Here is a 16,215-nt window from a genome sequence, read left to right as displayed (position 1 = left end):
GGTTGAGGTTACAAGGAACTAGTTGATTTAAAATAAGACTCACAACTTCTGAAAGCATGGGGGGACTGTAAATGCTACTGGCCGGACTTCATGCTTCAGGCTAAACAGACACTGGAGCCGTTTGTTCTTCAAGGTCTTTCAACCTCACAAATATTCCCAAATGGCCTGCATAACGCATATTCCAAGACGTGAACACAACATCCAACAAGAACCGAGGTTTTGGGGTCGAACAGGAATCGGCTGAAAACTGTATCACGATTTAAGTGTTTTATATCGATCAGTATCGATAACTATTGATTTTTTTTTAATGACTTATCAGAAATAGACCGGGAGAAATAGTAAAATCACATTAAACACGTAACAAAAAGCTCTTAAAATGGAGGAATATGTAAGAAATGCTTTATAAAGTGTAAGAAAATAGTGAAAATGTAAACGTAGAGAGACCTGAGAAGAACTATTTTCTGCAGGTTTGGTGCCAGGAAGGTACAGCTGTGCTCTAAAGGGTGAGCGCGGCAAAAATTATGTGGTTCTGCATCATTTTCAGACCACTGTGTTCTGAAAATGATGCAGACTGATGACTTCCACATTCTTCCGATAAAAACGAAAAAATAAAATATCGAACCCGTTCTTTTATTGCTATCCATTACGTGTCTATCGCCATATACTGTGTATTGATATCGTTTTAATCGCCCAGGCCTTCTCTACGCCGACTCAGTAAACAAACGGTCAAGTCGGGTTTTGGCTACGATTTACATTTTTAACCAAATTGATACTTTTGAAACTGTGCCCATACCGGTACTTATAAATTTTAAAAAAACATGCACATTTTATTTTTTTATTTTTTTTTAAACAATTCATTTTTTTTAATTTTCATGACATTTTTAACATTCATATAATAAAATAACCAAGAAATTAAAAAAAATAAAACCCAAAACAAATTATTAGCAACAACATGGAACATATTTAATGATTATTAAGGTTGACACTCACAATTCCGAGGTTCATGAATGCACCTCACTTGCTGTGAGTGTTATTGGTGCATAATGTTTTTATTATTATACTGTATGGGCTTCTATGATTATGTTTTATTTTGATTATGTATGCGTACGCGTCTTTGAGTGCCTTTAAAAAAAATGTTTTTTAATTATTATTATTATTATTATTATTATTATGAGCCCATCTTCAGTGTAGCAATGGAGGCAAACTGGAGTGCACTACTGGGCAGCAACCAGCAGAGGCGCTGTTGATTCAGTTGCAACTCCATTGTGTACAATCTGGCCAGTTGTGTTGTGCTTCAAACAGCACATTTAACACAGGAGTTCAGAACATTTAGGGGAAAAAACTCGCACTTGTAAAAATGATTTACTGTAAGTGACTGTGTATAATCAAAGAAATTGTTGTGAAATGACCATCCCTCGACAGAATATGCTCGACAGAATATGCTTATAAAATGTATGTTTTTGCCTGCAAACTCACTAATATTCTCTTATATCAATTAAAATGTTGAGATTGTGACGTTGGGGGAGCAGAAAACAAGCTGGAGCAGTGTGCAGGTAAGATTAAGCCTTTTAATAAATTAAACGCAGGACTAAAACACAAAAACTGAGGACGCTAACAAGCAGGGAGCTAAAAAAACAAAATGTCACCAAGGGTGAAAAACAAGGAATACTAGTGAGCAGAACAATCACTAGAGCGAGGAGAAAAAACCAGGAGAACGTAAATGTTGCATATAGCAAATATTGACCCAGCAACTAGTGCTGGGTGACAGAAAACTATAAAGGGGAGTGTGGAGGAGGGCGTGGTCGGCGCGCCTCCTGCAGGAATGGGGTGTGTATGGCCCGGCCTCGAAGCCAGCGGCAGGTGAGTGGATTGCCCAGCTGGGGCTGGTTATCTAATCACCAGTCGCCTTTATTAGCAGCAGCCGGACTGAGACACGTTGTTGGAGTTGGAGCCAGAGAGAGAGAGACACGGAAAGCAGAGACACGCCGGACTGAAAAGTCCTAACTATAAACTGCTGGAATGCAAACCATACTGGTTTATGAAAATAAAAGACTTGATCCAGCCTGTCTACCGGGCTCCCGAAGATCTGTCGGCGTCGGGAGAACCCACCACAAGCAGAGACTTCCACAGGGAGTGATCAACCAAAAGAGATGATAATAAAATATGAAATCAGTTGAACTGGAACAGCTTGTATTTCGGATTTTGAGGCACTTTTTATCCCGGAAATTTTCACCAAAATGACTTTAAAAAAGTGGCCATTTTCTGTATTTTAGTGATGCAACGGTAGTGTCAAAATGGGATTTTTTTCGGCGAGCCACATTTAGTACACATTTCAGTAAAAAAACAGGAAGTGGTAGAATCACATGTCGACTCGGTAAAGTGCCAAGGAGAAGCCAGAGCTTGAAAACTCTAATTAAAAAATATAACACTGGTATAACTCTTACTGGTGCACTTGTCGACATCCTTGCACTTTAAGAAACCTGTTCAATTTAAATATATTGTTAATTTATTCAAAAATGTCCTTAAAAAAAAATTATTCGTTTTTTGGACATGTACCTCAGGACTGGCTGAAGTAAGATAAACACTTAATGAATATCCTACTGGTGGCCTGTAAAAAGACCATTACTTGGAAATGAATATCCCAGGAGAGCCCAACTTTGAAGCAATGGATGGAAACAACAATGGATATATATAAAATGGAGAAGATAACTGCCTTTATTAATTATAAATTGGAGAAATTTACTTCATACTGGGAAAACTGGGTCAATTATGTCACGGCCCATAAGCCTGACTTTAATTTTGTATTTATGTGTATATATATATATATGTGTTTGTATATTTTTATTCTATTTTTGATTATTATTATTATTAATGTACTATTTATGTATTTTTTTGTTTGTTTATTTAATTGATGTATTTATAGATACTACTTTGTTTTTTTTTGCTGTTTCCTTTTTTTGGGGGGATGGGATATAAACAAAAAATATTAAAAAATATATATATATATTCTAACAAAATCTAAGCAGTTTTCTGTTTTGCATTTTGGTCCTTACTGTACCAAAAATGAACCCAAGCGTGACTTTAAAACGCGCGCAGAATTAGTAAAACATGTGATATTTACATATTCTAAACAGCCGTCCCTCATTTAATCGCTGACCGTGGTCAATTCATTTCCAAGAAAATTATTCATTTTAAATCAAATATTTTCACAGCTCCAGCATAAATAACCTATTTTTACGACTTTCTAAACATTGTAGCGTCCCGGAAGAGTTGGTGCTGCGGGGGATTCTGGGAATTTGTTCCGTCGTGTTAATGTGTTGCGGTGAAAATGTTCTCTCTAAATGTGTATGTCATTGTTGTTCACTGTGGTTTCGTCATGTGGCACAGGTTTATGACAGTGTTGGCATTGTTTATACGACAACCCTTAGTGTGACATGTATGGCTGTTGACCAAGTATGAGAGTGTGTTTTAAAATGAACATGATCATTAAAATTGGCTAAGATCATGCAGAGTTATAGCTTTTCTTGACATTCTTCAACTAGAGGCCATTATTATCCCGTCCAATGCTACAACACGTTTGGTAACACTATAACAGCCCTCTAGACACGAAATAACGCCCTTTAGTCACCTTTACACTACTTTAATGCAATATAGTAATGCTAAGGCTTAGCCAATCAGTGGCCACGATACTGAACAGCACGCTCTGATTCATTTGTTCTCATCTCGTGGCAAATACTTCTGTAGTATTCATATTTTTACTTTAATTAGTCATTTTGCGTAAAATCAAACAATGCCATGTTTCGGCACCTGGGTACGTCATGCTCTTTGCACTTGGCGATCACTCCAGCAGCATCGAGAGCAGACTCATCCAAAACAACCTGTCGGTCATGCTGCATATTTCAACACCACCAAATCCAATCCAATCCTTTTTATTTGTATAGCACTATTAACAACAAAATTGTCTCCAGAGTGCTGCACATAAAAAATTTAACAATAAAAAGTAATCACATTACAGGCATTTAACATTAAAAAAGTAAACAAAAAAATATATAATAATAATAGCACCTGATTCAAAAGAAAGGCTTCAATGTGCGTAAAGTGAGGCTCCGCTCTTCCAAAAAATGTGCTAGCTTGATGCTAATATACATTGGCTTTGCCATTGACATGCTACTGATTAGCATTAGCAATTTTACACGGCAATTTCGACACCTCCAAAGTTTGTTCATGGATACTACAACTAAGATGCACGTGACAATCAAACAGCCGGTGCGTAACAAGTACAATAGTTACAGTATTAACTAGAGATGTCCGATAATGGCTTTTTGGCTTTTTTGCCGATATCCGATATTCCGATATTGTCCAACTCTTAATTACCGATTCCGATATCAACCGATACCGATATATACAGTCGTGGAATTAACACATTATTATGCCTAATTTTGTTGTAATGCCCCGGTGGATCCATTAAACAATGTAACAAGGTTTTCCAAAATAAATCAACTCAAGTTATGGAAAAAAATGCCAACATGGCACTGCCATATTTATTATTGAAGTCACAAAGTGCATTATTTTTTTAAACATACCTCAAAACAGCAGAATTTGGGACATGAGGTGGGCGGGGTTGGTCGGGCGGGGTTGAGGTGGGGGGTAGGGGGTAACGGGGGGTGTATATTGTAGCGTCCCGGAAAAGTTAGTGCTGCAAGGGGTTCTGGGTATTTGTTCTGTTGTGTTTATGTTGTGTTACGGTGCGGATGTTCGCCCGAAATGTGTTTGTCATTCTTGTTTGGTGTGGGTTCACAGTGTGGCGCATACTTGTAACAGTGTTAAAGTTGTTTATACGGCCACCCTCAGTGTGACCTGTATTGCTGTTGACCAAGTATGAATGGCATTCACTTGTGTGAAAAGCCCTAGATCAGGGGTCGGCAACCCGCGGCTCTCTCTAGCGCCGCCCTAGTGGCTCTCTGGAGCTTTTTCAAAAATGTATGAAAAATGGAAAAAGATGAGGGAAAAAAACATTTTTTTATTGTTTTAATATGGTTTCTGTAGGAGGACAAACATGACACAAACCTCCCTAATTGTTATAAAGCACACTGTTTATATTAAACATGCTTCACTGATTCAAGTATTTGGCGAGCACCGTTTTGTCCTACTAATTTTGGCGGTCCTTGAACTCACCGTAGTTTGTTTACATGTATAACTTTCTCCGACTTTCTAGGGCGTGTTTTATGTCAGTTCTTTTTCGTCTCATTTTGTCCACCAGACTTTTAACGTTGTGCATGAATGCACAAAGGTGAGTTTTGTTGATGTTATTGACTTGTGTGGAGTGCGAATCAGACGTATTTGGTCACTGCATGACTGCAAGCTAATCGATGCTAACATGCTATTTAGGCTAGCTATATGTACATATTGCATCATTATGCCTCGTTTGTAGGTATATTTGAGCTCATTTGGTTTCCTTAAAGTCCTCTTGATTCAATTTATATCTCATGACACACTATCTGTATGTAATATGGCTTTTAATTTTTTGCGGCTCCAGACAGATTTGTTTTTGTATTTTTGGTCCAGTATGGCTCTTTCAACATTTTGGGTTGCCGACCCCTGCCCTAGATATTATGTGTTTGGGCCGGCATGCAAAGGCAGTTCCTTTTAGGTTTATTGGCGCTCTGTACTTCTCCCTGCATCCGTGTACATAGCGGCGTTATAAAAAGTCATACATATTACTTTTCGAAACCGATACCGATAATTTTGAAACAGATACCGATAATTTACGATATTACATTTAAAGCATTTATCGGCCGATAATATCGGCAGTCCGATATTATCGGAGATCTCAAGTAACACTTTTTAGAGCAACTGTAAATGCAACTTAACTTCATGCTTGCAAATGAGACTGAGAAATGTGATAGTAAAACGAGAAATAACTGGACAGCAGTTTGTCATAATCAGCTCATTTTTAAATGTTGCATTAAAAAATTATTTTACTTATCAACACACTAGGGTTGTACGGTATACCGGTATTAGTATAGTACCCCGATACTAATGAATCATATTCGGTACTATACCGCCTCTGAAAAGCACCGGTCCATCGACCCTCCCCCACCGTAGCTCACCGGCGTCAAAATGTAAACAAACGCCAATGGTGGATCTACACCTGACATCCACTGTAATGATACCAAGTACAGTAGCGTATCTAGTCGATACTACTATGATTACGTCAATATTTTTTGGCATCACATCTTCTTTCGTTTTTTTTTTTAAATTCATATTGTGTTTATAAACTCAGGAAATATGTCCCTGGACACATGAGGACTTTGAATATGACCAATGTGTGATCCTGTAACGACTTGGTATCGAATTGATACCCAAATTTGTGGTATCATCCAAAACTAATGTAAAGTATCCAAACAGAAGAATAAGTGATTATTACATCTTAATAGAAGTGTAGATAGAACTTGTTAAGAGAGAAAGTAAGCAGATATTAACAGTAAATGAACAAGTAGATTAATAATTCATTTTCTACCACTTGTCCTTAATGTTGACAACATAATAGAATGATAAATGGCACAATATGTTACTGCATATGTCAGCAGCTAAATTAGGAGGCTTTGTTTGCTTACTTACTAATAAAAGACAAGTTGTCTAGTATGTTCACTATTTTATTTAAGGACAAAATTGCAATAAGAAACTTATGTTTAATGTACCACAAGATTTGTTTGTTAAAATAAAGCCAATAATGACATTTTTGAAGTCCCCTTTATTTAGAAAAGTATCGAAAAGTTTGATCAGAACAACACTACAACACACACATAAGTACTGAAAATCGGTATCGTTGAGAACCAGTATCGATTCCCTCGTACCAAGAAAAGGTACCTTACTGGTTCAAATGTGTGAAAGGCACCCATCCCTAACTGCATGTGGGTAATCTGGCTACGGCGACACCGTTTATACAAACCCCGTTTCCATATGAGTTGGGAAATTGTGTTAGATGTAAATATAAACGGAATACAATGATTTGCAAATCCTTTTCAATCCATATTCAGTTGAATATGCTACAAAGACAACATATTTGATGTTCAAACTGATAAACTTTATTTTTTTTTGCAAATAATAATTAACTTAGAATTTCATGGCTGCAACACGTGCCACAGTAGTTGGGAAGGGCATGTTCACCACTGGGTTACATGGCCTTTCCTTTTAACAACACTCAGTAAACGTTTGGGAACTGAGGAGACACATTTTTTAAGCTTCTCAGGTGGAATTCTTTCCCATTCTTGCTTGATGTACAGCTTAAGTTGTTCAACAGTCCGGGGGTCTCCGTGGTATTTTAGGCTTCATAATGCGCCACACATTTTGAATGGGAGACAGGTCTGGACTACAGGCAGGCCAGTCTAGTACCCGCACTCTTTTACTATGAAGCCAAGTTGATGTAACACGTGGCTTGGCATTGTCTTGCTGAAATAAGCAGGGGCGTCCATGGTAACGTTGCTTGGATGGCAATATATGTTGCTCCAAAACCTGTATGTACCTTTCAGCATTAATGGCGCCTTCACAGATGTGTAAGTTACCCATGTCTTGGGCACTAATACACCCCCATACCATCACAGATGCTGGCTTTTGAACTTTGCGCCTATAACAATCTGGATGGTTCTTTTCCTCTTTGGTCCGGAGGACACGACATCCACAGTTTCCAAAAACAATTTGAAATGTGGACTCGTCAGACCAGAGAACACTTTTCCACTTTGTATAAGTCCATCTTAGATGAGCTCAGGCCCAGCAAAGCCGACGGCGTTTCTGGGTGTTGTTGATAAACGGTTTTGGCCTTGCATAGGAGAGTTTTAACTTGCACTTACAGATGTAGCGACCAACTGTAGTTACTGACAGTGGGTTTCTGAAGTGTTCCTGAGCCCATGTGGTGATATCCTTTACACACTGATGTCGCTTGTTGCAGTACAGCCTGAGGGATCGAAGGTCACGGGCTTAGCTGATTACGTGCAGTGATTTCTCCAGATTCTCTGAACCCTTTGATGATATTACGGACCGTAGATGGGGAAATCCCTAAATTCCTTGCAATAGCTGCTTGAGAAAGGTGTTTCTCAAACTGTTCAACAATTTGCTCACGCATTTGTTGACAAAGTGGTGACCCTCGCCCCATCCTTGTTTGTGAATGACTGAGCATTTCATGGAATCTACTTTTATACCCAATCACGGCACCCACCTGTTCCCAATTAGCCTGCACACCTGTGGGATGTTCCAAATAAGTGTTTGATGAGCATTCCTCAACTTTATCAGTATTTATTGCCACCTTTCCCAACTTCTTTGTCACGTGTTGCTGGCATCAAATTATAAAGTTAATGATTATTTGCACAAAAAAAATGTTTATCAGTTTGAACATCAAATATGTTGTCTTTGTAGCATATTCAACTGAATATGGGTTGAAAATGATGTGCAAATCATTGTATTCCGCTTATATTTACATCTAACACCAACTCATATGGAAACGGGGTTTGTATTTGTTTTTCACGCTCCTTCTTGGAACTGGTCTGCATTTCCTGTTGGAGTATCGTCGAGTACAGTAAGCTCGCGGCGTACGATTGGTTTGTTTGCAACATACCGATGAAATGTAGGCAGTGGTGTGCAAGGGCTTCTCTGCTGGCCTAACAAAGCCAGAAATCATGAACATGATTAAAGATAAAAGTAATTTTTTAATTTACTTTCCCTAAATATCTAAAAGTATTCATATTCTTATCATGTCATATTATTCTCCTTCCAGTGCTGTTTTTAGGTTATAGAGTTTTTATCCAATCAGAATTCTGCTCGCTTATGTTGCCATGCTGTACCAAATCTGCCAGAGACCTTCAGATTCAGCAATGCGCTGTAAGTGAACGGGCACATACAGTTGATAGACCGTTGCAATTGCCAATTAGATCACGAGTTGTTGTCAGTAAGGCCTTCGAGATGGCCTAAGGCAGATATAAATAGCGATGTTATGAGCCAGGTAACATTAGAACTCCATTACCCAGCATGCCACAGTAGTGAAGAGCATGCGCAGCAGCCCCGTTTAAGTTGTTGAATGCAGTGTTTTTCAACCTAGTCATGTCTTAAAGCACCTCAGTGTTATAACTTCACCTTTATCGTTAGTTTTTAAGCCAAAATGCGCCCGTTCTCCCTTTTCTGTCTACACACTATGTCTGCTTGTAAGTACTCTGTGACTGTGCGCTGCCGAACATGCTCCTCCGAAAATGATTCATTAGTATCACGGTACTATACCAATACCGGTATACAGTACAACCCTACCCGCCACTGAATGTATGGCTGCTTTGTGCGATCGATCGGAACTCTTAACAACACCCCCCGTGGTCATGTTCTGGAAAGACAGCAGTGGAGAACGTTCATACACACACACACACACACACACACACACACACACACACACACACACACACACACACACACACACACACACACACACACACACACACACACACACACACACACACACACACACACACACACACACACACACACACACACACACACACACACACACACACACACACACACACACACACACACACACACACACACACACACACACACACACACACACACACACACACACACACACACACACACACACACACACACACACACACACACACACACACACACACACACACACACACACACACACACACACACACACACACACACACACACACACACACACACACACACACACACACACACACACACACACACACACACACACACACACACACACACACACACACACACACACACACACACACACACACACACACACACACACACACACACACACACACACACACACACACACACACACACACACACACACACACACACACACACACACACACACACACACACACACACACACACACACACACACACACACACACACACACACACACACACACACACACACACACACACACACACACACACACACACACACACACACACACACACACACACACACACACACACACACACACACACACACACACACACACACACACACACACACACACACCCCGAGGCTTTATAAACAGCACACACACTCCTCTCTCGTTCACTTCCTGTTTGTCCATCTACCTGCGTGTTTGTTTGCTTGGGTGGGCTTGACTCCTCCGTGGGCTCTGACTCCTCCTCCTCTCCCTCCTCCTCTCCTCCCGCCCCTCTCGCAGTGGCGTGCGCGGCAGCGACGTGTGCCGGAGACCAGTTGCAGTTGGCTTCCTGCCTGTTGACATGCGCCGGGAGGAAAGGCTGTGAACACGAGTTCATGCTGATGAAATTGATCTGCTCAGGTAGGAAACTTGATGGACTCTCCTAAGCATGTTTATGACGCCACGCAGAAGTTTCCAAACATCCATCTCTGGTGAAATGATGGTTTGGTGAACTGGTCGGGCCGGGCGATACGGCTGAAAACGGTATCACGATATAAGTGTTTTGTACCAGTCGATGTCAATAATTTTTTTTTTTTGAATACTTTATTAATGTGGTTTAACAAGATGATATATATTTTCCTTGAACATTGACCCATTTTTCCCTCAGAAATAAACAATAGTTAATACGGCTGTGGGCACCACACGATTCGATTCAGGATCGATTCCCGATTCAAAATCAATACTTTTTTGGTAACATTGGATGCCAGTTCTATGATTGACTACATTCCACCATAAAATAGGTACACAGCTCTATATATATATATATATATATATATATATATATATATATACACATACATACATATATATACACACACACACACATATATGTATGTGTATATATATATATATATATACACACACACATATATATATATACATACATACATACATGTATGTATGTATGTATGTATGTATGTATGTATGTATATATATATATATATATATATATATATATATATATATATATATATATATACACACACACACACACACACACACATATATATACACACACATATTTTTATACACACATATATATACATATATATATATATATATATATATATACACATACATACATATACACATACATACATGCATATATACACACACACACACACACACACACACACACACACACAGTTGTGCTCATAAGTTTACATACCCTGGGAGAATTTATGATTTCTTGGCCATTCTTTAGAGAATAGTAATGATAACACAAAAACCTTTCTTCCACTCATGCTTAATGGTTGTGTGAAGCTATTTATTGGCAAACAACTGTGTTTACTCTTTTTAAATCAAAATGACAAAAGAAAGTACCCAAATGACCCTGATCAAAAGTTTACATACCCTAAGACTTTGATCTGATAACATGCACAAAAGTTGACACAAACAGGCACATGAATGAATTGGCCATTTTTCAAACTTCCACCATTTCCACATTTTTTAACCAATTTAAACCATTCTACCTTCAACACATTCCACCATCCTGGAAATTTAAACTACTTTTTTTTTTACAAGTTCAAAAAAAATTCCAGGACTTTGCAAAATTCCTGGTGTTCCAAAGCCCTATTTCCGCCCTTTTTTCTGTTGACTACTCCTCCCACATTTTTCAACCCACTTCAACCGTTCCATTGTCAAAACATTCCTCTTAATTAGGACAACAAAGTTGTTTTTTGAACTGGAAAAATTCCCGGTTTTTCGAAAATCCCAGGAATTCCTTAATACCATTTCTCAATTCAACATGTTACTACTTCAACATTTGTCGACCGATTTGAAAAATTCCAACACCAACCATTTCAACTCATTCAGGTCATTCAAGTTTTTTTTTTACCATTTTCAAAAACAATTCCAGCTTCTCCCGAAATTCCCAATTTTTGGGGAAATTCCCATTGAAATCAATGGCACATTCTTCAAAGTTCCACAACTCCCACATTTTTCATCGGATTCAAACTGTTCCAACTTCAAAATACCCAGCCTGTTTGGGAATTGTGTGCTCTACTTCAACAAATGTAAAAAAAATTCCAGGATTTCAGTTTAACTTCAGCATTGGAGTATTCACACGCAATTCCTTCAGGAATTGCCTCTTCTAGTTATTATTCGACTTCTTCAGATTTTGGCGCGCTCTACTTTCGACATTTTTTCATCCGATTCAAACCGTTCCAACTTCAAACTGTTCAGCCTATTCGGGAATCGCGGGCTTTCCCTTGACAAATTCCAAAAATTCCCATATTTCCCAGAATTCCAGGTTTTCCGGGACATGTTCCCCATTCAAAATAAATTGCCCATTTTTCAAACTTCCACAATTTCCACATTTTTCAACCGATTCAAACCATTCTACCTTCAACACATTCCACCATCCTGGAAATTTAAACTACTTTTTTTACAAGTTCAAAAAAAATTCCAGGATTTTGCAAAATTCCTGGTGTTCCAAAGCCCTATTTCCACCCTTTTTGCTGTTGACTACTCCTCCCACATTTTTCAACCCACTTCAACCGTTCCATTGTCAAAACATTCCTCTTAATCAGGACAAAAAAACGAAGTGTTTTTTTTTAACTAATAAAATTCCCGGTTTTCCCAAAATTCCAGGAATTCCGTAATAACATTTCTCAATTATACCTGTTACTACTTCAATATTTGTCGACCGATTTGAAAATTCCAACACCAACCATTTCAACTCATTCAGACCATTCAAGGTTTTTTTTACCATTTTCAAAAAAAATTCCAGCTTTTCCCGAAATTCCCAAATTTTGGGGAAATTCCCATTGAAATCAATGGCACATTCTTCAAAGTTCCACAACTCCCACATTTTTCATCGGATTCAAACCGTTCCAACTTCAAAACTGTTCAATCTATTCGGGAATCGCGGGCTCTCCCTTGACAAATTCCAAAAATCCCCATATTTCCCAGAATTCCAGGTTTTCCGGGACATGTTCCCCATTCAAAATAAAATGCCCATTTTTCAATCTTCCACCATTTCCACATTTTTCAACCGATTCAAACCATTCTACCTTCAACACATTCCACCAACCTGGAAGTTTAAACTACCTTTTTTACAAGTTCAAAAAAAATTCCAGGATTTTGCAAAATTCCTGGTGTTCCAAAGCCCTATGTCCGCCCTTTTTTTCTGTTGACTACTCCTCCCACATTTTTCAACCCACTTCAACCGTTCCACTGTCAAAACATTCCTCTTAATCAGGACAAATAAACAAAGTTGTTTTTTGAAATAATGCAATTCCCGGTTTTCCCAAAATTCCAGGAATTCCGTAATACCATTTCTCAATTATACCTGTTACTACTTCAATATTTGTCGACCGATTTGAAAAATTCCAACACCAACCATTTCAACTCATTCAGACCATTCAAGTTTTTTTTTACCATTTTCAAAAGAAATCCAGCTTTTCCCGAAATTCCCAAATTTGGGGGAAATTCCCATTGAAATCAATGGCACATTCTTCAAAGTTCCACAACTCCCACATTTTTCATCAGATTCAAACTGTTCCAACTTCAAAATACCCAGCCTGTTTGGGAATTGTGTGCTCTACTTCAACAAATCCAAAAAAAATTCCAGGATTTCAGTTCAACTTCAGCATTGGAGTATTCACACGCAATTCCTTCAGGAATTGCCTCATCTAGTTATTATTCGTCTTCTCCAGATTTTGGCGCGCTGTACCTTCCACATTATCCATCCGATTCAAACCGTTCCAACTTCAAACTGTTCAGCCTATTCAGGAATCGCGGGTTTTTCCTTGACAAATTCCAAAAATTCCCATATTTCCCAGAATTCCAGATTTTCCGGCACATTTTCCCCCATTCAAAATGAATTGGCCATTTTTCAAACTTCCACCATTTCAAGGTTTTAAGTGTTGTACGCGCATGCAAATGTTTCAAATTAGATTTTCCTCTAAGGTTATATTTCTCCTCTTTTGCTGAGAAGAATTGTTGTACATTCTTGGCTAGCAGTTTATAGTTTGCATTGTATATAATTTTAGCCCTTTGCAAATGCACCAAATCGTTGAATTTCAATATTTTCGCTTCAACAAATAAAGGGTTTGTATGTTTTTTGTATCCACTATTTCTTCATTTTGACTTTCTTATCTCACTCCATGCAAAGAATGAATCGCCAGACAGACAACCAAACTTGATAGCTGATGCTGTTACCTGATTGGCTGTTAGCGTGTCACGCCCACTGACCAGTGCTCACTTCCTGCGTTGCTAGGTTACCAGAGAGCGAGCGCCTTTGTTCATGCAACCAACCTTGCTTCCATACTTCCAGTTTCTCCCGACGAAGAAGAAAAACATATTTTGTTGATATCGATTACGTGCCTATTAGGGTTGTACGGCATACTGGTATTAGTATAGTACCGCGATACTAATTACTCATATTCGGTACTATACCGCCTCTGAAAAGTACCGGTCCGTTTCTTACAAGTATCATCCCTGCAGGATGAGGAATAGCTAAACATGCATCACTACACACCGTCACAATGTAAAGAAACGCCATTGGTGGATCTACACCTGACATCCACTGTAATGATACCAAGTACAGTAATGTATCTAGTCAATACTACTATGAATACATAAAAAAAAAATTCTAATATGTTTATAAACTCAGGAAATATGTCTCTGGACACAAGAGGACTTTGAATATGACCAATGTATGATCCTGTAACGACTTGGTATCGGATTGATACCCAAATTTGTGGTATCATCCAAAACTAATGTAAAGTATCAAACAAGAGAAGAATAAGTGATTATTCCATTTTAACAGAAGTGTAGATAGAACATGTTAAAAGAGAAAGTAAGCAGATATTAACAGTAAATGAACAAATAAATTAATAATTCATTTTTTACCACTTGTCCTTAATAATGTTGACAACATAATAGAATGATAAATGACACAATATGTTACTGCATATGTCAGCAGACTAGTTAGGAGTCTGTTTGTTTACTTACGAATAAAAGACAAGTTATCTTGTATGTTCACTATTTTATTTAAGGACAAACTTGCAATGATAAACATATGTTTAATGTACCCTAGGATGTTTTGTTAAAATAAAGACAATAATGCAATTTTTTTATTTAGAAAAGTACCGAAAGGTATGGAAATAATTTTGTTACCAGTACCAAAATATTGGTATCGAGATACATACTGATATCGTTTTAGCCCTAGTCGCGAATGCTCTGCAACGTCATGAGCAATCATCGTAAAATGTGTGTCTTTTTTTTAGTTGTGCCCCACCAATTCTGCCTAGCAACAGAGCATCTGTAAAAAAAAAAAAAAAGATTATGGGATGGCTTGCACATTCCAGCTGTGTTTAAAGTTGTAAAATCCGAGTTTAATAAGGGATGACATTGTTTAGTAAAGTGTAAAAGTTGAAATAAAAAAAAATCAAAGACTAAAAAGTCAGTTTCACCAAAGGTCACAGAGCCTATTAAAATGTTTGCGGTCGGAAGTTGTGACTGCAGCTTTCTGGCGGCCATCTTGTATATATATATTTTTTTTTTCGAAACCGGGAATCGCAGGTGGAGCCCGAGAGAACAGGAGACGTATTTATAGAAGCCTCAATAAAAGATAAGCCTTATGCAACGTGTCCCGAGCTGGCGGCGGCAAAGGAGATGCGGGACTTGAGGACAGATGGACCGCCACTAAAGTGGACATAAGCCCCAGCCCCCCCGCTCTTCCCCCGCCTGCCATTGTCCGGTCCTGCCTTCCCCTGCCCTTTAAAAGCTCGCCTTCCTTCATTGCTCCGCTTCCCTTTTGGCTCTCTGATCCATTATTCACGTCCCCGGTTGACTCTTTCTGTGGACACCCCTCCACCCCCGCCCCCCGACAACCTGATCTCTCCCGGCGCGCGTGCTTCCCTCCCAGGAAAAGAAGCGGCGTGGCGAATAAAGGCGGCGAGCGAAGACGCAGATAAAAAAGCTCGGGGATGGAGATAAGAGGCTTCCTTGTGTGCTCGGTGGTTGACATTTTGCACGCCTCTTTCTGGTTAAAGACCAGGAGTATTTACAGGAAGTCAGCGCCATGATGCCTGAGATGACCCGATTGCCGTGATATGTGACGTAGAATACTTGAAACATCATTAGCAACGTGGGACTAATTGGCATTATTTGTGTCGTGCTTTCCCGCTAATTGAAGACGATGCAGTTGGGTCAGGAAATAACAGATTTGGGTTAGGGGCAATCTGGGACAAAGCCCCACCATGAATAATATATACAG

General features: G+C 38.9%; 1 protein-coding gene and 1 long non-coding RNA gene across 3 annotated transcripts in view; one reads left to right on the top strand and one right to left on the bottom strand.

Moving 5' to 3' along the window:
* The window catches only part of bean1 (brain expressed, associated with NEDD4, 1), a 98,122-nt gene that overhangs the window by 20,559 nt on the left and 61,348 nt on the right, over positions 1 to 16,215 (top strand). Inside the window, exon 2 of one of the 2 annotated variants that reach the window (XM_061966509.1) lies at positions 10,230 to 10,349. The exons of the other annotated variant lie outside the window; for it this stretch is intronic. Coding sequence (XP_061822493.1) covers positions 10,230 to 10,349 — 120 coding nt within the window. The remainder of the gene's footprint in view (positions 1 to 10,229; positions 10,350 to 16,215) is intronic. 2 annotated transcript variants of the gene reach the window in all.
* LOC133610372 (uncharacterized) overlaps positions 1 to 16,215 on the bottom strand; it is a 50,729-nt gene that overhangs the window by 20,697 nt on the left and 13,817 nt on the right. Inside the window, exon 2 of the long non-coding RNA XR_009815859.1 lies at positions 10,138 to 10,282. This is a non-coding gene — a long non-coding RNA (uncharacterized lncRNA). The remainder of the gene's footprint in view (positions 1 to 10,137; positions 10,283 to 16,215) is intronic.

This window comes from Nerophis lumbriciformis, linkage group LG02 (genome assembly GCF_033978685.3).
Source record: "Nerophis lumbriciformis linkage group LG02, RoL_Nlum_v2.1, whole genome shotgun sequence".
In the NCBI taxonomy this organism is placed as follows: Eukaryota; Metazoa; Chordata; class Actinopteri; order Syngnathiformes; family Syngnathidae; genus Nerophis; species Nerophis lumbriciformis.
Note: the sequence above shows the minus strand (reverse complement) of the source record. Positions and strands in the feature narration are given on the sequence as shown.